Source organism: Heteronotia binoei, chromosome 8, assembly GCF_032191835.1.
Source record: "Heteronotia binoei isolate CCM8104 ecotype False Entrance Well chromosome 8, APGP_CSIRO_Hbin_v1, whole genome shotgun sequence".
In the NCBI taxonomy this organism is placed as follows: domain Eukaryota; kingdom Metazoa; phylum Chordata; class Lepidosauria; order Squamata; family Gekkonidae; genus Heteronotia; species Heteronotia binoei.
The window spans coordinates 12,488,758-12,511,534 of record NC_083230.1 but is presented as its reverse complement, the minus strand read 5'-3'; the positions used below and the strand labels follow the sequence as shown (position 1 = coordinate 12,511,534).

The following is a 22,777-nucleotide window of genomic DNA, read 5'->3' as shown; positions in this document are numbered from 1 at the left end:
TCCCCTACCTGGGAAAGCAGATGGTAAGGAAAACCGGGAACGCCAGGAATCTCTGCTCATTTGCCTGCTCTCTGTTGCTCTGCACGGAAGAAGCTGATGTTGATCCTACTAGCCATCACTGCTCCCCTGTAATAGCAGCTGTAGATGCCCCTGGCTGTTGCTACCTGTCTTTTGTATCTACCTGAATGGGGGACAGTCTTGAGCTGGATGGCCCAGGCTAACCTGATCTCGTCAGATCTCAGAAGCTGAGCAGGGCCAGCCATTATTATTACTTGTGTGGCAGGCCACCAAGAAATCCAGGGTTGATACATAGAGGCAAGTCAGTGCAAACCACCTCTGTTTATCTCTGGTCTTGAAAACCCTATGGCAGTTACCATAAGTCAGCTATGATTTGATAGTACATTCTACAACCACCAAATGAGGGACAACCAGGGCTGCCAGCTCTATTTTTTTTTTAATTGCAGGAGTGTCTGTGCCACTACATCTCTTCCAGGTCAGAAATGATATACGGTAGGTCTAGAAGTGGCTGGAAACTATATTGGAGGGGTGGGTGGGTGGGTGGGAGGGAAAGTGCAGACAGCATCTTGCCCAGAGCTCCCCAAACCTGGGACTAGTTCTGGCCTCCTTTCATGTGCCAAGGATGATGTTAAAAGATGTCTACTTATCTGTAATCTAATGGTGAGGTGCTCTCATGACTATCCCATTCCTAAAAGAATGAACCCAGGGTTTTCCGGTTTCGGCGATCCGCTGTTAAGACCGACTTTGGGGTTGCTCCTGACAGGCAGGTGGCTTGTCGACTGGGCTCGGGAGATCGGCGGTGGCTGATTCCTGAACCTGCCAATGCTGCAGAGCTCTGCTGAACCGATCGCCATTTTTAAATGGCATCTGGATTGAACACCAGCACTTCTTCTTTTCCTATCTGAACTCTGCATGATTTGACCGGATTGCAGGAGATATACAGCAGATTGTAAATTCCTTTTTTCTTTGGATTTCATTGCGTTGGTTAAAGTTTTGAAGCTTGAAGTTGGAAAGGAAGCGAACTTGTGAGGGAAGACGGAGGGGGGGAATACCCAACACCCCCCCCCCGAGTTTCAAGACTTCAGACAGACTATGAGATGCTAAAGGCTTCTAATCTTTAAAGAATCTGTGTTCCTGAACTGACTTTGATCCACAAGAGCTTTTCATAATAAATTTTTAGTGGAAGTGCATTGAACTGAGTTTTAAAGAAGAATCTCTCAACTTGTAAGACTTGCTGGCAGGAGACTACTACTAAAAGGTGCTGACTGAGATATACAGTTTTGGTGGTGGCTCTGACTAGAGGTAGTTTGGAATAAAGTTTGGAGGAAAGCTTGGAAGGAAATCTTAGCAGCTGGAAACTATTGATTGACTTCAAATAGACAGAAGAACTTGGTTTGGCTATTGGATTACAAGAGGGAGTTGTATTGCTGATTACAGGAAGAATATCTGTGAAATCTCTAAAGACTGATTTTATTTCCTTTTGGTGGATTATAAAATTATTGATAAAACATATAGTCTGCTATTGGATTACAAATACCTGAACTTGACCTTTTTTATTGCTAATGGAATATAAAAATTTTGACGGAATATATAACCTTTTAATGGACTATAGAAATATGGATGGCTTTAAACACACTATTGGATTAGGATTATGAGTTTTACTTTCCGATTTTTTTTCTGGAGATTTTTTTTTTGTGGTTTTGTGGTTTTTTGTGGTGTTTTAAATTTTTGGGAATATAGAGGGCTGTGGAAGAGGACATATAAATTGGATATTCTTATCCTGGATTACAAGCTACAATCTTTGATCTTGGAACATTTGGATTTCTTGGACTATTCCTTGGTTGGACTTGACTGATCTATATTGGTCAAGAGCACAACATAGTGTTGCAAATGTGAGTGTATCTCTCTCCCTTCCTTTTCTGTTTCTGTTGTTCAACTGTGGCATATTTGAATAATTGTTATGGTCAATTGATATTGTCTATAGTTTAGACTATCATTGTTTGGGTTTCCTAGATTGTTGATATAAGCGGAAGGTTCTGTTCCTAAACAATTTAATATTTATTCACAATATTGACTTTTCTTTCTGAATATTGAGTTTGTTGACAAAAAGCTGGAACACTGTGTTCCAAAACAGGCTGGTGATTTGTAAACATTTTTTTTTAAAGTTTGAGAGTGATGTATTGTAGGAAATTAAATAATTGAAATGGCATCAGGGTTTAAGGAAGGCCCCCCCAAAAAGAGACAATCGAGAAAATACGGTCACAACTCTGTCGCCCAGCCTTACTCAATCCGGCCCAATTAAATTTACGACCACAAGTATGCAGGAAGATATGAGAGAAATGCAAAATACCTTGCTAACTACCATAACATGACTGACTAGCAAGTAGGGTTGCCAAGTCCAATTCAAGAAATATCTGGGGACTTTGGGGGTGGAGCCAGGAGACATTAGGAGTGGAGCCAAGATCAAGGCTGTGACAAGCATCATTGAACTCCAAAGGGAGTTCTGGCCATCACATTTAAAGGGACGGCACACCTTTTCAATGCCTTCTTTACATAGGAAATAATGAAAGATAGGGGCACCTTCTTTTGGGGCTCATAGAATTGGACCCCCCTGGTCCAATCTTTTTGAAACTTGGGGGGTATTTTGGGGAGAGGCACTAGATGCTATACTGAAAATTTGGTGCCTCTACCCCAAAAAACAGCCCCCCTAGAGCCCCAGACACCCGCTGATCAATTCTCCATGATTTCTATAGGAATAAGTCTCCATAGGGAATCACAGAGTTCCCAGCAGACATTCCCCTCCCCTCCCCCCACTTTCTGATGACCCTGAAGCGGGGGGAGGGTCTCCAAACCGGGGGATCCCCTGCCCCCACCTGGGGATTGGCAACCCTACTAGCAAGGTAGACAGTATAGGAGAACAAATAGCTGAAGTTAAACAAGAACTTCAAGAAAACAGAAAGCAAACAGCAGAGTCTAATAAGGCATTGAAAGCCCTGGATGCACAAGTGGTGAGTAATTCTGAAAAGGTGGAACAGTTGGAAAATAAACAGAAAGTGTATGATAGCAGATTTCTTCAGCTAGAAATGGATAGAGCAGCCTACATGCTGAGGCTGCAAAATGTTCCAGAAGACCAGTCTGAAGGTCTGCGGAAAATGCTAAGTGAGGCTCTCTCAGAAATTCTACAAGCGACACCAGAAAAAATGGAAGAAGAGATCGATCAAGTTAAGCATGCACCACCAAGGTTTACAAAGCAGACAGAAATACCTAGCGACATACACGTGAAACTGACAAGAAGAATAACAAGAGACAATATTTTGAGACAAACGAGATAAACCAGTGATGATAGCAGGAAATGCAGTGAGAATTCTGAAAGAAATGCCTTGGCCAATTCGACAGAAGAGAAGAGAATATTTTACCTTAACAAATTTTTTAACGGAAAGGGAAATACCATATACATGGTCAATGCCAGAAGGTTTGCTTTTTACATTTGAAGGTAAAAGACACAGGATTAATACAATCTTCAAGGTATAACATTTTTGAAGTAATCTGGGAAGAAAGAAGGAAGGAGAAAGAAGGAAAATGGAGAAGAAGAAAGCTCAGAGGAAGAAGGCCCAAGTGAAGAAAAGAAATACTCGACATGGTTGCAGACCAAAAAAGATAAAAAAAAGATAGTGATAAGAAAGACTCATAATGGCATCAATAGTCTCTATTAATGTGGACTTAACTCTCCTATAAAGAGGAGAAAGACTTTCAAATATTTAGCAAAGCTGGAAGCTGATATAATCTGTCTACAAGAAACTCATATATTGGCAAAGGATCAACATTTGTTAAAAAAATTAAAAGCTTGGCAATTTATTTCTGGCAACGGATCTGAATAAAAAGAAGAGGGGTGTAGCAACCGATGTAAAAGATAAACTTAACTCACAACTCTGCTTTGCGTCAGAAGATGGAAGAATTCTATTGGTGGGAATTACTATGGAAGGCAAAAAAATCCTACTAGCAAATATTTATGCCCCAAATGTGCATCAGGAAAAGTTTTTTTAAAGAATTACATCTCAAATTAACGAATTTAGACTATTCAGAATATTGTTTACTTGGAGATTTTAATGCGGTTTTCAATAGACAATTGGATAGGAAGTTACATAGCCAAACCAAATCTAAAGGACTACAGCTACCAACAAGTTTTTTTAAATTAGCTGAAGAACTGGAACTAGTAGATGCATGGAGGACAAGGTACCCCAAATCAAGAGACTTTACGTATTATTCATCCAGTCATTAATCTTCGTCAAGAATTGATACGTGTTGGTTGACTACCTATTTGATGAAGGAATTAGCAGAGACTGAGATTCAAACCAGAGTGATATCTGATCATAATCCAGTAACCATAAAATGTAAAGGAACATAAAGAAGAAGAAATTGGAGGCTAAATACCCAAATTTTTAAAAATAATTTTTTTCTCCAGAAACAAAAGAAGAAATGGAATCTCTCTTTAAACAGAACATAACACAGGAGGTGAAGATATAGGTTGTAAGGGATATAGCTAAAGCATACTTCAGGGGGATGGCAATTATATTTAATGCCAAAAAGAAGAAGGAAAGAACCGAGAATTTCCAGAAATTAATGACGCAAGCAGAAGAAGCAGATAAAAATTTAAAATCATAGCCTACAAAACAAGAGTTTCAAGTTAGAATAAAAAAATTACAACATTAATTTATTACTGGTGGAAGAAGTAGAGAAAAAAATTAAAATTTGCAAAGCAAAACTATTTTGTACATGCCAAGAAACCAGGAAGATGGTTGGTGTATAGATTGAAAAAAGAAAGTGCCAAAAAGAGTGATAACTGTATTGAGAGAGGAAAATAAAAAAGGGAACTTTCAAAGACAGGAGATACTTCAGATTGTGGAACAATTTTATAAAAAGTTATATGAAGATAAACAGGTTTCAAAGGAAGATCTAGAAGACTATCTTAGGCAAATAATCTCAATAAACTCACAGATGATCAATGGAAAATTTTAAATGAACCAATAGCGATGAGAGAAGTGTGAGAAGCGATAGCCTTTCCCCAAAATGGCAAAGCACCTGGTCCAGATGGCTTGCCTGCAGAATTTTGTAAAGCTTTTGAAGATTGCTTATCAATTCCATTTAAGCATCTTACAGAAACGATCTAAAAGGAAGCAGAAATCCCATTTTCATGGCAAGAAGCCATAATATCTTTAATCCCAAAAGAGGGCACAGATCTGAAAGATATAAAAAATTTTAGACCAATTTCTCTCTTAAATGTGGATTATAAAATCTTTGCTTTAATATTGGTGCTACGTTTGAAGAAAGTTTTATTGGCCACTATACATCAGGATCAGGCAGGATTCCTACCAAGAAGATATTTGAAAGACAATGTTAGGACAATATGCAATATATTGGAATATTATGAGAACCATCCAGAAAAACAGCCTTAATCTGCTTAGATGCAGAGAAGGCCTTTGACAATGTTCGTTGGCAATTTATGATACAGCAACTGAAGGGTATGGAGTGTGGTGAGAACTTTCTGAAAATGATACAGTCGATATATTCCTCTCAAAGTGCAATGGTGATGGGGAATGGTGAATTATCAAAACCAATTGACATCCAGAAGGGTACAAGACAAGGCTGTCCACTATCACCACTTTTGTTTATTTTATGCTTGGAGATTTTGAATAATCAAATAAGAGAAGACTCAAGGATCAGGGGTGCATTGGTTAAGGGCAAATAACATAAACTGGGTGCTTTTGTGGACGATTTGGTCTTCATATTAGAACAACCACTTGACTCAATTGACTATCTGATAAACAAAACTAACCAGTTTCGTCACTGGGCAGAATTGAAGATATATTATAGCAAGACAAAATTTCTGGCTAAGAATATGACATCTGAACAAATCCAGTCTTTTCAAAATAAACCTAGATTTTCTTATGAGAAGAAAGTGAAGTACTTGGGCATTTATATTTCAAATAAGTGCAGCACTAAGGGCAGATAATTATGATAAACTACTTAAGGAAATTATAAGAGACTTGGAAAAATGGCAGGATTTGAATATATCACTAATGGGAAGAATAGCTTCGATAAAAATGAATATACTGCCAAGATTACTATTTTTATTTCAAACTATCCCGATATTCTTAACTAATGTGTTTTTTCAAGAGTTGAATAAGATGATATCTGTGTATATCTGGCGGAAGAAAAAACCAAGAATTAAACTAAAAGTGTTACAAGATTGCAAAATAAGAGCGGGCCCGGGCCTGCCAGATTGGCACTTGTACTATAAAGCCTCTGTGCTCTCTTGGTTAAGAGATTGGGTATTACTGCAAGATAAGAGACAGTTGTCTCTGGAGGGACATGAACTTAATCAGGGCTGGCATGCGTATTTGTGGTATCAAAGACTAGAGGGACGTTCTTATTTCAAACAGCATTGAATATGGAAATCTCTTTATCAAACATGGATATGGCTAAAACTGACTAAAAAAATGATATGGCTAAAACTGACTAAAAAAATGATATGACTAAAAAAAAATTATCAAAGAATTCCAAGATGGCTGTCCCCTGTTGAAGTGTTTACACCTCCAAATCTTATAAAATCAAATCAATGTTACAGATATGAAGAACTACTGAAACAAGATAACCAATTGAAGTCTAAGGAAGAATTAGAGAGTAAGAACATCAATATGACTTGGTGGCTTAGAATGCAAATAGAGTCCAGATATGCTAAAGATAAGACAATAGGGTTCAATATTGATCAATACCCGTTTGATAAAATTTTCCTGGGTCCTCAGGAAAAACTGATCTCAAAAAATATACTCTTACCTATTGCAGATGAAGATGCAAGATGAGATTATGAAAGACTGAATGGTACAGTGGGTGAAGAATATAGATCGTAGTATTATGCTAGACGAATGGGAGACCTTATGGAAATCCAATATTAAATTAACTATATCAGTATATTTTAAGGAAAATCTGTATAAGATGTTTTATAGATGATATGTAACTCCCAAAAAACTTTCTAAAATGTATGTTAATAAGTCCAACAAATGTTGGAAATGTACAAAACAGGTTGGGTCATTTTATCATATGTGGTGGACCTGTGAGGTGGTCCACGAACTATTACAAAAAATGTTGAAGGTGCAGATACAATTTAAACCAGAACTGTTTTTGCTGAACATGTATCCTTAGTGACTATGCAAAAGAGATAAAACATCTAATGGCACATATCAATACAGCAGCTAGGATTTTGTTTGCACAGAAATGGAAGCTTCAAGGACCTCCTATGAAACAAGAACCGATTGGGAAAATATTGGAACCAGCAGAGATGGACTTCTTATCTTTATTGCTTACCGGAAAATCTAAGGAAGAAGCAAGAAAATATTGGGAGAAATTATACGTATGGTTAGATATTTAAATGCTCTGGAGTGAACGTCTATTATTATTTCTCAATATAGATGTTTGAAATATAAATGAAGCTGATGGCTTAAGTGGGACTTACAATATCTACAATCTTTTACATGACCCACTGTGAAGAGAGGTTAAATGTGTTATAACGTTGGAATTTTCCTTTAATGACATAACGACATGCAGAATGTATTCTATTTTCACTGATAGATGTATTATTGCTTTTCTATGTTCACCTCCCTTTTTTCCCTTTCTTCTTGAAAATTAATAAAACTTTGCACTACAAAAAAGAATGAACCAAAACGGATTTAACAACAGCGGATCAACACAACCCACTGCCAGTGAGCCGCCACTGACAGAAGGGGTCTAGGATGGGTAAGCAGCAACACAGCAGCTGGGTGACAAGGTTCAAGGTGACAGGACTTCTTTACATGAGGCTGGATTCCACAGGAGACTTCCATGTGAGAATCAATCCTCACAGATGTGGAAAAGCTAAAACTACTCCTCCCAGCCTGCTTCCACTAAGTGAATGAGATTGTATCCCTGCTATTTTTTCCAAGTGCACAGGACATAGACCGAGATATCGATGATCCAATTTCATAGCCAAATTAAAGGAAACCATATGAACCATCTATTTGATATTCCATCGCTGGGATCCTGGGGTTGCCGATGCTGGGATCCAGGGGTCGCCGATGCTGGGATCCAGGGGTCGGCCTTGAAGTGGCTTTCCTCCTTTCTTCAGGGTCGGGGACGGAGGGTGACACTAGAAGATGAACTATCCCGATGACACCCACTTATCTGTGGTGTGCCACAGGGAGCAGTTCTTTCTCCAATGTTATTCAACATCTACATGCGCCCCTTCACCCAGGTTACCCAGAGGTATGGGCCGAGTTGTCACCAGTATGCAGATGACACCCAGCTCTATCTGTTGATGGGCGGCCAGTCCGACTCCACTCTGGAAGATCTGTCCGCAGCACTGCAAGCTGTGGCGAGTGGCTCAGGCTGAGTGGACTGAAATTAAATCCGACGAAGACAGAGGTCCTGTATCTTAGTCGCCACGGTTTGGGACCAGAGGTCTGTTTAGTGACCTTTGATGGAGCGCAGCTCACGCTGGCACCCACGGTTAAAAGCCTGGGGGTGCTCTTGGATCCCTCTTTAACAATGGAGGCCCAAGTAGCTGCCACTGCCAAGTCAGCCTTTTACCATCTGTGGATGGCAAGGCAGTTGGTCCCCTTCCTCAAACGCAGCGACTTGGCAACAGTGATCCATGAGACAGTGACCTCGAGACTGGATTACTGTAATGCCCTCTACATGGGGCTGCCCTTGTCCCAAATCCAGCGACTTTAGCTAGTGCAGAATGCTGCAGCCAGGCTGCTAATGGGAATTCCTTTACGGGAACACATTCAGCCTGTGCTGAAAGTGCTGCACTGACTACCAACAGTGTATCGGATTCGCTTCAAGGTGCTGGTTATTACCTTTAAAGCCCTATACGGCCAGGGTCCTGCATACCTTAGGAACCGCCTTTTCCTGCATATGCCCCAGTGAGCACTTTGGTCCGGGTCTGAAAACCTGTTGACAGTTCCCAGCATCAGAGAAGGAGGCTCAAATCAACGAGAGCTAGGGCCTTTTCCGTTGCTGCTCCTAGCTGATAGAATGAGTTGCCAGAGGAGGTCAGAGAGCTCCCACAGTTCTGCAGGGCCTGCAAAACACCACTCTTCCGCAATGCATTTTCATGATGGAAACACCTGCAGCAACAGGACTGGCCCATAAAGACATTGCCAACGGTCTACCTCATCGCGCTAAGGCGATCCCGGGACCTCCTAGAACAGCTAACCATCATTAGAATTTGACTGAAACCATGATATTAGCACACGTAGATGTTTAATAAGATATTGATAGATATTGGATTTATAGATATTGGATTTATATCCCGCCGTCCACTCCGAAGAGTCTCAGAGCGGCTCACAATCTCCTTTACCTTCCTCCCCCACAACAGACACCCTGTGAGGTAGATGAAGATAGTGGATTTATATCCCGCCCTCCACTCCAAGAGTCTCAGAGCGGCTCACAATCTCCTTTCCCTTCCTCCCCCACAACAGACACCCTGTGAGGTGGGTGGGGCTGGAGAGGGCTCTCACAGCAGCTGCCCTTTCAAGGACAACCTCTGCCAGAGCTATGGCTGACCCAAGGCCATGCTAGTAGATGCAAGTGGAGGAGTGGGGAATCAAACCCGGTTCTCCCAGATAAGAGTCCGCACACTTAACCACTACACCAAACCAGCTCTCCAAACCACTACACCAAACCAGATAATTGTTTTTATGTTTTATGTTTTTATTGTTGTTTCATCCTATTTAGTCACACTAATGTGATTGTGTGACCCTTAATTTGTGAGCTGCCCTGAGCCTGCCTTTCAGTGGGGAGGGCGGGATATAAATTAAATAAATAAATTGCTCCACATATACACTTATTTTTATTAAAAGTATGAACAGAACCACTATGTTCTGCTACAACTGTTGTGTTACTGTTGCACTATTGCTTGTACAAGGGGAACTATGCTACATAATTCCCCCCCCCCTTGCACACTGTTAGATCCAAACACTGAGGCTTGAGATGCTTCCCAAAATACTTTTCATTGGTGACTGCAGGAAAGGGTTGGGGGGGGGCACACAGCCCTCTTTTCAGCTCTTCCTGATAAGCTGGCAGCTACCTCTGAGCTGTTGCTGCTCTCTTAAAGCAGTAAAAGCTAGTCTTTAAGATAGCTTTGTGAACCCAGCTGCTCATTAATATTATATTTCAGTTCAAGGAAAGAAATATTTACTCACTTGGAAATCTTTTTCCTCTAGGATCTCTTTTTTCCATCTGACAAGGAAGGCAGCACAAACATATAAGTGGAAGTGAGAAAACCCCTCTGGTTCGGACTGTTTTTAAAAGACAAAAGAGAGAAAATAAGTTATATGATCAAGAAGATGATGATGATATTGGATTTATATCCCGCCCTCCACTCCGAAGAGTCTCAGAGTGCCTCACAATCTCCTTTACCTTCCTCCCCCACAACAGACACCCTGTGAGGTAGATGAAGATACTGGATTTATATCCCGCCCTCCACTCCGAAGAGTCTCAGAGCGGCTCACAATCTCCTTTACCTTCCTCCCCCACAACAGACACCCTGTGAGGTGGGTGGGGCTGAGAGGGCTCTCACAGCAGTTGCCCTTTCAAGGACAGCCTCTGCCAGAGCTACGGCTGACCCAAGGCCATTCCAGCAGGTGCAAGTGAAGGAGTGGGGAATCAAACCTGGTTCTCCCAGATAAGAGTCCACACACTTCACTACTACACCAAACTGGCTCTCCAAAAATTAAAAGGAGTATTGTGGTACATTTAAGAAAAAGTTCTTCCATTATTATTTTAGTTATCCTCCAAAAAATCGTTTTCAGACGCAATTTTAAAAATTCAGTTATGAAACCCAACTTCCTAAACAGAGTCCAAAAAAGATGATCCTTATTAAGTAAATAGTTGAAATTGCTCATTGGTAAGGAAGCACTTTCAGAATGGATGTATCCCATGATATGAACAGGCTGAAGTAACAAATATGCTCCCTTCCCCACCCCACCCAGCACTCCGGCTGCAGACAGAAGCAAAAATGACAACTTCCTTTGATTCCCATTCAATCTTCTTGTGCTACCAGATTTAATATGTCCTTGAGGAGTCACATTGGAAGAGCTCTCCTTAACAATGAACATAAAATACCATTGTTAGGGTTGCCAGGTCCGATACAAGAAATATGTGGGGGCGGGGCCAAGAGCAAGGTTATGATGAGCACGATTGAACTCCGAAGGGTGTTCTGGCCATCACATTAAAAGGGACCTTTTAAATGCCTTCCCTCCATTTGGAAATAATGAAGGATAGGGACACCCTTCTTTTGAAGGTCATAGAATTGGACCTCCTGGTCCAATCTTTTTGAAACTTGGGGGGTGTTTGGAGGAGAGGCACTGGATGCTATGCTGAAAATTTGGTGCTTCTACTTCAAAAAGACAGCTCCCTACAGAGCCCCAGATACCCACATGTCGATTCTTCATTATACCCTATGAGAACTGGGAGTGCCCAGCAGACATTTTCCTCCCCCTCACCTTCTAATAACCTTGAAGGGGGGGGAGGCCTCCAAACTGGGGGATCCCCTGCCCACAATTGGGGATTGGCAACTCTAGCTATTGTACAGGCCAAGTACCTGTGGACCAAGTTAAAAAAAAAAGGACACAAATATTTTCCATATGGACTGCAGATGTCCAGATGATGAGTTGGATCCAGACCAAATTTTCCAGTGGCAGAATATAACTTTCCTGCCTTCCTCTTTCCACTGGTCTGCACAAAATGCTGTTCTTATGAGATAGAGGACCCTGAGGAACAACATCAGCGGTTCTGCACCAGAAAATGGAACTGGCAGAAATTGCCAATTCAGTCTGGATCCAGCCTGAGAGACCGTGCTCACCATTGAGGCTAAACAGAGAGCCAGTTTGGTGTGGAGAGCCAGTTTGGTGTAGTGGTAAAGTGTGCGGACTCTTATCTGGGAGAACCGGGTTTGATTCCCCACTCCTCCACTTGCACCTGCTAGCATGGCCTTGGGTCAGCCATAGCTCTGGCAGAGGTTGTCCTTGAAAGGGCAGCTGCTGTGAGAGCCCTCTCCAGCCCCACCCACCTCACAGGGTGTCTGTTGCGGGGGAGGAAGGTAAAGGAGATTGTGAGCCGCTCTGAGACTCTTCGGAGTGGAGGGCAGGATATAAATCCAATATCTTCTTCATCTTCTTCAATATCTTCAAGGAGCATGGAGATGATTGGCTTAAATGTATACCATTTTTCTTAAAGAATTACAAAAGGAAATTGTGTAGTGTGCACTCTCAGGAAATGTTCTATTCTGTATTATCCCAAAACCATCACACACATACACACACCGGTCCCTGGAAAAAATGTCTTCCACAAAACTGGCCCCTGGTGCCAAAAAGGTTGGGGACCACTGGTCTAAAGTTTAAATTGAATATGTGTCAACATAACAACAATATTAGTTGCTGATACAGAACATTTCTAGATCATCTTCAGCCATGACCACTTAAGTAAATATGGATGTCCCTTGTATTTATGATCTAATGGTAATAAGGTTTTGGTAATTCTGTACTGCCTCCCCCCAAAAAAAGTAAAAACTGACTAAACATTTACAAAAACCTCAGAAAAACCATCTCTCTTTAAGTAGTTAGTAAAAACAGAATGAAATTGGCAAAGCATGTCCAAGAATTTATTCTTGATATTCTCCTCTTCCACACTGCTTTCGACAATATTTTCCAAGTCTCTTTTAAATCAAATCAAATAGGCTTAGGTATTCAATTCATTAAAGGAAAAATGCATATTCCCTTTAGATTTAAGAATTCATCATGGTTCACAGATAAAACCAGGCAACGAAGTATTTCAAATGGATAGTCTTGGACAGTTTTGAAAATTGAGCAAATCACCTAATGCATAATTGCCTTCCCTAACACCTGCTGCCTATCACAACTCCCCATTTGGAACTCTTGAAGTTACAACCAGCTTCGTCTTTAAAATGTATAAAAACTTAAAAGCCAAAAATCAAATACAAACAATGACCTTGATTTCAATATTTTATCAAAAGTTCTTAAGACAGATTGTACAGCCTTCCACAAGACTTATTTAGAACATATTAGGCACGACTCGGAGCACATCAGCACAGAAGCATCTGCCACCATCAATAAAAATCATTTAGACAGTTACCATCACAAATATCACATTGTCTTGCAAAAAAAAAAAAAGTGTATATGGCCAAACTCAAAGTTATTATTTCAGACTCCGCTCTCAAGATCTTATGAATTAGTCGAAGCAGCTGGCAGTGTGATGAATAAACCATGCCCCACCAATTAAAGAGGAAATGATTTTATCTATGGAGTTAGGATTAGAGTTAAATCAATTTTTTAAAAAATTCAAATTGTACTGTGGCAACATACAGGAGTACAATATTACAATTAAATATATGGAGTATGTAAGTATAATATCTTAAGCAGTTATACTGTCTCTAAGTAATAACAAATTTGAAATAAGCATTTCTATCATCAACAACAACATAACAGCTGTCTACAGAAAGGAATCATAGGAACAAAACACCTTTAGGCTGGGAAAAAATGAAAAACTGATTCATTGTTCACCATAAAATCTATAAACAGATACTAGATTTCAATTAAACAGGAAACATACTGGTTTGAATCACTCTGGATTCATGGATCTAATATTTTATCCCTAACAAATATTTTAAAATCAATCTGCTAATGAAGGAGGTGTGTTTCTTTTCCGCGACCCTGCAATATCTAGACAAACTGCAGCACAAAATATTGCTATTAGGTTACATCGTATTAATGGTATCTCCCTACTATTCCAAAGATTCAACAGCCTTAATTGTGGTTTTAGGAGAACAGAATATTTAGTAATATTACAGATTTGATATTGAACATTACATCGAAATGACTGAATATATCTACAAGACCACCAAGTGTGAAACGAAGACCCTTGGTGACCACACTATTTCCAGCAAGTAGAATGTTGAATAGACTTCATATGATGGACCTTCACTGGAGTTAAGTACCATCTTGTGAGTGTTTTGAATGCTTGAGTCTTGATATTAACAGATCTAGAAGTGATGGTATTAGATTGACAAATTTTCTGCCATTGTTTGGATAACACTGAGGTCTCTGTGCCAAGAATTTATGTATGACAGTGGCCTGTTGTTGGACATTTTCATTAGAACCAAAGCCAATTTCCCTGTTGAGTTGTTTAGTTCAAATATCTCCTAGAAGAGGGTCAATTCCCAGACAGAAGGGTCAGAAACTTATTATCACTTTTAGATTATTTTTAGCAGTTTTAAAATTAATAACATTTTAGGTCCACAATATGAATCTTCAAGATCAAATATTAACAATATTCTTGCAACTATTTTTTTTTTTAAAAAAGTGCCGCACCATTCTGGTTATTAAATATTTAATAGAGTACCTCCAGCTCTGAATAATTTCTCATCATCAAAAATTCCTACCCTCTGAGGGAAGAAACACAAAATATTTTCTAGGGAAGCAATTATGTAACCCTCTGCCGCGTAAAGAGGGAATTCTACACTTGGAACAGAAACAGCAAGACAGTTAACTTTAGCTGCACAGACTTAGAGGAGAGCCTGTGCAGCTAAACACAGATCTACCCAAATCACACAGCAGGACAGGGTAAGAATCTGATTTAGTCAGCAAATAAGCAGGCTGTGAGGGTGCTTTAACACTACCCCCCAAAAGTCTAATTTCTACCCACCTCCAGTTCTTGTTTTTCTCTCCAGTACCAGAAGCAATACCATCTGGTTAAAAAAGCAATTGGGGAGAGGATCTGCAGAGGAGATAAGCGGCAGGGAGGATGTGTCATCCTTCATTCATGCACCCATTCACTGAACAATTTCTCCATCCCATGTATTCTATAACGATCTACCACCGATGCATTTAGTCCGGCTCTCTGATTCAGAATACATATATTTTTTTTTTCAAAAAGCTGTTGCCGACTATATAGCAGCAAACGAAATGGTCTTCATTCAGGCAGAAAAAAAATCTGCAGTGTCTTTCGTAATTTTTTTTCCAACATCTTTCTGTGTTCCTGCTAAAGCAGTGCCTTCCAATTGCTCTTTGATTGAAGATCTTAACTTCAGAGATGGTCCTGAGAATGCAGCATTCAATGCTGTTCAGTATCTATAAGTTTAACTGTGAAACCAGAAAGAACCTACAGTTCTCTTTTTATTTTATAGTTTCTGGTGGTGGTCACGTTAGTCTGTAGTAACCGTGTAGCCTGTGACTCGAGAAAGCTTATACCATAGGAAATTTTGTTGGTCTTTTGATTTACTGCTAGACTGAATTTTTTTTTTTTAATTTTAGGTCAGTCTTCATCCTTAACAGTAACAGATTTCACAATTAGAGATGGGCATGAACTAGCTCATGAACTAAAAATTGTGACTAATTTTTGACTAGTTTGCGGTAGCATTTACCTATAATGGTTGTTCATCTAGTGGTCTTCCATGCAAGCACACATGGAGACTGCACAGTCAGAGGTCAGCCACAGAGAGGAAGTAGTAAACTTCTAAAAGGACTTTCTCAGTCTCAAGAGTGCTCTCTCTCCCCTCTCCAGTCATGTGGATTTTCCTGCCCTAAAATCACATGACCTTGAGGGGGAGCACTCTTCCCTCAGCTCTTCTATTGCCACCTGTGATGGAATCAAAGGGTTAATGGAGAAGCTGAGGACTCAGAGAGCCCTGAGTCATGTGACCCGAAGGTGGAGGCCAGGGGTGCTCAGAAGTCTCAAGTCCTGAGTGACAGCTAACGGCTCAGAGGGTAGCTGTCAGAAAAAAAAAAAACGGTCAGAAAGAGAGGGTTGGACTCAGAGTGTGGTGAGAGAGACTTGGTGTGAAGTGAAGCTCTATATACACTCTGTGAAATCAGCCAGGTGGCTGAGCGTGAGGCATATCTCTAGGTCACGAGTGCCCTCTAAGGAAGAGGAAGGTGACAGAGAGTGTCTAAGTAGAAGACCTTAGTGGTCACAGACCTATGATACACTGCTCCGAGGAGCTTATAAGGCGGCTGAGGGAGAGCTGTGGGTCGGAGGGCGTCAGGAGAGCTGGGGCTTGTCAAACCAGACGACTCGAGGGACCAGGCACTCAAAACCCAAGAGGCCAGCTTGATTCAAGTTTAGGAGAGTGGATTAATAGAAGGACTGTGTACCCTGAAATACATCAGTGCACTGCTGGAGGGTCTAGCCGACATACTGTATAGAAAATGTTATTCATACAAGATACAAACTAGCCTCTGTACATACATCCCACCCCCCAGTCAAAGCCTATTTTGTAAATAAAGCACTATAGTTTACTGTTACGTTCTCTGGTGCCTGTGAGAATGGGAAAGACTTCAAATCTGCAGTGGTCCCCTGCTCATCTATCGTATCAGACCCCTGAGGAGACTAACGTATATTTAGCTGCCCTCGCTGAGGCTGGAGGCGATAGGCTGGCGTCGCCATAGAAGGTGTGATACCACCATAAGGAGTCATACCCATGGTTGGAATAGGAGGGAGGGGTGTATGCCTGCACAGAAGGCCACTTGATGAACAATGTTTACACGTTAAATGCAACTCTGTTTTCATCTTTGTGGCCTCTGTGCAGTCCCACATGAGAGAATGAAGCACCACCTTCCCTACATATACCTTGCTCCTGGCACTGATGTCCATCGAGTAATGTTTTATGAAGGCTGATGGGTACAACCAAGTCACAGTTCTGCATATGTCTCCGAGAGGAAGTCTCACAGAAAAAATGGTGGATGTTTCCCGGGCTCTTGTTGATTGTGCTCAGAGACCCAATGGACAACCAACACTGGCCTGCGTATATGCCAATTTCATGGTAGACACATTCCACTTAAGACTATGTTTCTGGAGACACCACCTTATCTTTGTTCTGGCCCTTAAAGCAAACCAGTAAAACTTGTCCTTTCTAAATTTGTGTGTCTTCTGTAAGTAACATAAAAGAGTTCTGTGTATATAAAGTGTGTAACCTTCTTCTGCCTCTGTTGCTGAAGAACGAAATGAAACAGGCAGGGCAATATCTTGTCCCAATGAAAACCGGACACTACCTTAGGTAGGAACCCCAGATTAAGTCTACAGACAACCTTATCCTTCTGAAACTTCAGGAAAGGAGGGTTACAATGTCGTGCACTAAGTTTACCCACCCTTCTAACAGAAGTTATGGCAAACAAAAAAGCAGTCTTAAATTAAACAAAGGACAAGTTTACAGTAGCTATCGACTTAAAAAGTTTGTTATGTAATTGAGATAACACCAATGACAAACTCCATTGTGGAGCTGCCTTAACAGCTGGAGAAAAGAGATCTTATAACCCTTTCAAGAAACGCTTTGAAGTGAAATTAGAAAAAACTGACATACCATTAATAGGTTCACGAAATGCTGATACGGCTGCTAAATAAACTTTCAGATGAACAAGATAAATCTTCTTCTTTAAGTGATAATAACTGAAAAATGGAGGGCAAACCACAGGCAGAAGGAAGGACACCCTTCGTTTGTTTGTTCTTGTGGCTTTTTAGTCCACCCTAGCCTGCAAATGGGCCTGGGCAGATTACAAGAAGATCAAAATACAGTTAAAATCAATAAATTAATAATTAAGTCAATTGGAACAATTACAACCATCTGATTTCAGAGCAGGAGACAAAACTGATTGAAATCAATACAGTTTCAAAGCTGGAACCAATAAATCAGCAGGATTTCAGAAAACTATAATTGGGCCATTGAAAGATGGAATACTTCAGCAAGGGAGGCCGGTTTTCTTTGGACACCTGCTGCCTCATTCAAAGGCCCGAAAAAGTGAAAGGGAACTTAGCATAAATCAGTGCAAAAACAGAAAGAACTCGCTAAGCAATAGCCATCACACCATTCATATCATACAAATGCTATTATTGCAAACATTACTGAGAAAGAAAGCAGGTTAATGACATACAACCCAGAAATATTAATAGGTCACAAATTGTGCTCACAGGCACCAAAGATTACATATGAGTACAAACATACACTTCTCACTGCTTCCCCAACAAAAAACAGTATCTCCATAGAAGGACTTTGTACACTTCCAAAAACTTTGATGAAAGGGATAGCAGTGGGGAAAAATCCAGCCAAGACGCCTTTTCCAGATATAAATCAAGGACGTTTCGATATATCTTCCTTAGTTCAAATGGCTGCTTCAACGGAACCCGATTTCTATATTTCTAAGATCTGACACAGAGCTCACAGTGATCATAAAGAGAACCTAGGATTCTTCGGCGCCTGTGAGCACAATTTATTACCTCTTTATATTTCTGAGTTGTATACTACCAACCTACTCTCTCTCAGTAATTTCAGCAATAACAGCATTTGTATGATATGAATGGCGGGATGGCTACTGCTTAGCGATTTCTTTCTGCCATTCAAAGGCCTGGCAGAACAGCTTCGTTTTTGCAGGCCCTGTAAAACGGGTCTGGCAGGGCACAGATTTCTAGCAGGAGCATATTTCACCAGGCTGGAGCCAGGGCAGAAAAAAGCCCTGGCCCTAATCAAGGCTAGACGGATGTCCCTTGGGCGGAAGACAACTAGCGCTTGTAGATTTACTGAGTGTAAAGCTGTTCAGGGCAAATATGGGAAGAGTCAGTCCCTCAGATATGTTGGTTGTAGGTTGTGCAGGGCTTTGAAGATCAACACCAAATCCTTGAAGAGAATCTGTTACTCAATAGCTAGCCAATGTAATTGATGTAGTGCCAGTCGAATGCATGCCCGCACAGGCGATGCAGTCAGCAAGTTTTTTGCTGTTCAGTCACACAGCTGGTCCAACTCTTTGCGACCCCATGAGCAAAGTCACGCCAGGTCCTCCTGTCTTCCACCATCCTCCGAAGTCTGCTCAAATTCATGTTAGTTACATCAGTAACACTGTCCAGCCATCTCATCTTTTGTTGTCCTCTTCTTCTTTTCCCTTCTGTTTTTCCTAGCATCAGGATCTTCTCCAGTGAATGCTGTCTTCTCATTTGGTGGTCAAAGTATTTGAGTTTCAGCTTCAGCATCTGACCTTCCAGGGAACAGTCAGGGTTGAATTCCCTTAGGACTGACTGGTCTTCTTGCAGTCCAAGGAACTCTCAAGAGTCTTCTCCAGCACCACAACTCACAAGCATCTATTCTTCTGTGCTAAGCCTTCCTTATGGTCCAACTCTCACAGCCATACATTACTACTGGGAATACCATCGCTTTGACTATACAGACTTTTGTTGGCAGGGTGATGTCTCCACTTTTTGTTATACTGCCTAGGTTTGCCATAGCTGTCCTCCCAAGGAACAAACGTCTTTTAATTTCATGGCTACAGTCACCACCATCTGCAGTGATCTTGGATCCCAGGAATGTGAAGTCTATCACTACTTCCATGTCTTCCCCTTCTATTTTCCAAGGAGTGATGGGGCCAGATGCCATGATCTTGGTTTTTGATGTTTAGTTTCAAGCCTGCTTTTGCACTCTCCTCTTTCACTCTCAACAAGACATTTTGCACCAGCTGAAGTTTCTGGATTAGCCCCAAGAGCAAGACAGTGTGTTGAAAAAGTTACAGTAATTCAGCTTGGAAATGACGATTGGATGGGCCAGTGTAGCTAAATCCTGAGGGAAGAGGTAGGGTTTGCTTACTGTGGCTACAACCTGAGGGGAGAAGTTTGTGTTTCCTCAGTTATGAGATCTATGAGTAGACATGGTGAGGTGGGTGGCGGAACTCATAGAACTATGACACAGCCCACTTTATTACTTTCATGATAAGGGAGTCTCTTTGACATCTGACATCACCATTCAACCCAAAATTGTGTCAGAGTTTCATCAGCATTCTGATATCACCCTACCAACTTTCTTCCCAGACCCCAAAGATGACACTGAGAGTAATCTGTTGTGGGGAGGGGAAAGGAAAGGAGGTTGTAAGCCACTTTGAGACTCCCAATGAAGGCCGGAGTATAAATCCAATCTCCTCCTCCTCTTCTTCAAATCAGCCACCAACCTTTTGATGAGCTGAAATGGCTGCAAGGTAGACCTCAGAGAGGAATGACTCATGCCCAAGTCAACCAGTGAGAGGAAGAAGCCAAAAAAATGAGAGGCACGCTAGTTCCGTCTGGTATCACTCTGGACCACCACATGGATCAGGAATTTACTCCATTTGTAGGCATAAGACTACTTGGTGGAAGGTTTCTGACTATTTATCAACACTTCCTCATTCTCTCAGGAAAGGGTCCACGTGAGCCATCAAGCTATGACTTTTTTGGTGAGAGATATTATGATTAAGTACCTTCCTCCTTGAGTGAGGAGGAGGTCTGTGGTTGGTGGGAAATGGTGGAAGGTTCTTTGAGAGAGTTGGAGACGCAGGGGAAACCATGCCTGCTGCGGCCACCACGGGGTAATCAGGATACAGTCTAGTTTCTCTTGAAGAATGTTGTTGATGACTTTGGTAATGAGCAAGATTGGGGGTGGAGGGAAGGAGCAGGTATTTGTTCTTCCAAGGGTTGAGAAGGCCCAGAGAGACTGGGTTCAAACCACCCCTGCAACAGAAATGCAAGCATTTTTTGTTCATTCTTGATAGCAGCTAAACGTAAAAACTGTGTCGTAATAGGTGATTTTAACTACCCGCAGATTGATTGGGTCAATATGTGTTCTGGTCGAGAGAAAGAGATTGAGTTTCTAGATGCTCTCAATGACTGTGGTATGGAGCAGGTGGTCTCAGAACCTACCAAGGGTGCGGCGATCCTGGATTTGGTCCTAAGTAATGCCCAAGACTTGGTGAGAGATGTAAAAGTGATTGCACCACTTGGGAGCAGTGACCATAACGTTATTGATTTCACCATTTGTATAAATAGGGAGTTGCTCCAAAAGACCAGCACAACCACGTTTCACTTTAAAAGGGGTAAATTCTCTGAGATGAGGAGGCATGTGAAGAGGAAACTGAAAAGAAAGGTAAATACAGTCAAAACCCTTGGGGAAACTTGGAGGCTATTTAAAACTACAATCCTAGAAGATAAAATATATACCACAAGTTAGAAAAGGCACAAACAGGTATAAGAAAAGGCCTGCATAGATTCTACAAACCCTAATGATGTTACCAGCTGTGAAAACCGGAAATCTTTGATAAAGTAATGGAAGCTGAAAAAGGTAAGAAGGACTCCTTTAAGTGGTGGAAAGCTAGTCCAAGTGAGATTGATAAAAGGGAACACAGGCTGTGGCAAATCAAATGCAAGACTGTGATCAGGCAGGCAAAAAGGGACTATGAGGAGCATATTGCAAAAAACATAAAGACCAACAATAAAAAATTCTTCAAATATATTAGAAGCAGGAAACCAGCCAAGGAGGCCGTGGGGCCCTTGGATGACCAAGGGGTCGAAGGATTACTGAAGGAGGATAGGGAAATGGCTAAGAAGCTGAATGCATTTTTTGCCTCTGTCTTCACTGTGGAAGATGAGAAGTGTTTGCCCGCTCCAGAACCACTAATTTTGGAAGGGGTGTTGAAAGACCTGAGTCAGATTGAGGTGACAAGAGAGGAGGTCCTACAACTAATTGACAAATTAAAAACTAATAAGTCACCAGGTCTGGATGGCATACATCCATGAGTTTTGAAATAACTCTAAGTTGAACTTGTGGATCTCCTAACAAAAATATATAATCTTTCATTGAAATCTGCCTCCGTTCCTGAGGATTGGAAGGTAGCAAATGTCACCCCCATCTTTAAAAAGGGTTCCAGAGGAGATCCGGGAAACTACAGGCCAGTCAGTCTGACTTCAGTACCGGGAAAATTGGTAGAAACCATTATCGACAGAATGAGTAGGCACACTGATAACACAAGTTATTGAGGAAGACTCAGCAAGCGTTCTGTAAGGGAAGATCTTGCCTCACTAACCTGTTACATTTCTTTGAGGGGGTGAAGAAGCATGTGGACAAAGGGGGCACAATAAATGTTGTTTACCTTGACTTCTAGAAAGCTTTTGATAAAGTTCTTCATCAAAGGCTCCTTAGTAAGCTCGAGAGTCAAGAGACAGGTCCTCTTGTGGATCAAAAACTGGCTAATTAATAGAAAGCAGAGTGAGTATAAATGGACAGTCTTCGCAGTGGAAGACGGTAAGCAGTGGGGTGCTGCAGGGTCCTGTGCTCTTTAACTTGTTCATTAATGATCTGGAGTCGGGAGTAAACAGTGAAGTGGCCAAATTTGCAGACACTAAATTGTTCAGGGTGGTGAGAACCAGAGAGGATTGTGAGGCACTCCAAAGGGATCTGTTGAGGCTGGGTGAGTGGGCGTCAACATGGCAGATGAGGTTCAATGTGGCCAAGTGCAAAGTAATGCACATTGGGGCCAAGAATCCCAGCTACAAATACAAGTGGATGGGTTGTGAACTGGCAGAGACTGACCAAGAGAGAGATCTTGGGATCATGGTAGATAACTCACTGAAAATATCAAGACAGTGTGCGATTGCAATAAAAAAGGCCAACTCCATGCTGGGAATTATTAGGAAGGGAATTGAAAACAAATCAGCTAGTATCATAATGCCCCTGAATAAATCGATGGTGCGGTCTCATTTGGAGTACTGTGTGCAATTCTGGTCACTGCACCTCGAAAAGGATATTATAGAATTGGAAAAAGTCCATAAAAGGGCAACTAGGATGATTAAAGGTTTGGAACACTATCCCTATGAAGAAAGATTAAAACACCAGGGGTTCTTTAGCTTGGAGAAACGTCGACTGCGG

General features: G+C 41.3%; 1 protein-coding gene across 1 annotated transcript in view; it reads right to left on the bottom strand.

Annotated features, from left to right (window-relative positions):
• TBC1D22A (TBC1 domain family member 22A) overlaps positions 1–22,777 on the bottom strand; it is a 261,287-nt gene that overhangs the window by 45,983 nt on the left and 192,527 nt on the right. The window contains exon 12 of the mRNA XM_060244773.1: positions 10,257–10,352. Coding sequence (XP_060100756.1) covers positions 10,257–10,352 — 96 coding nt within the window. The remainder of the gene's footprint in view (positions 1–10,256; positions 10,353–22,777) is intronic.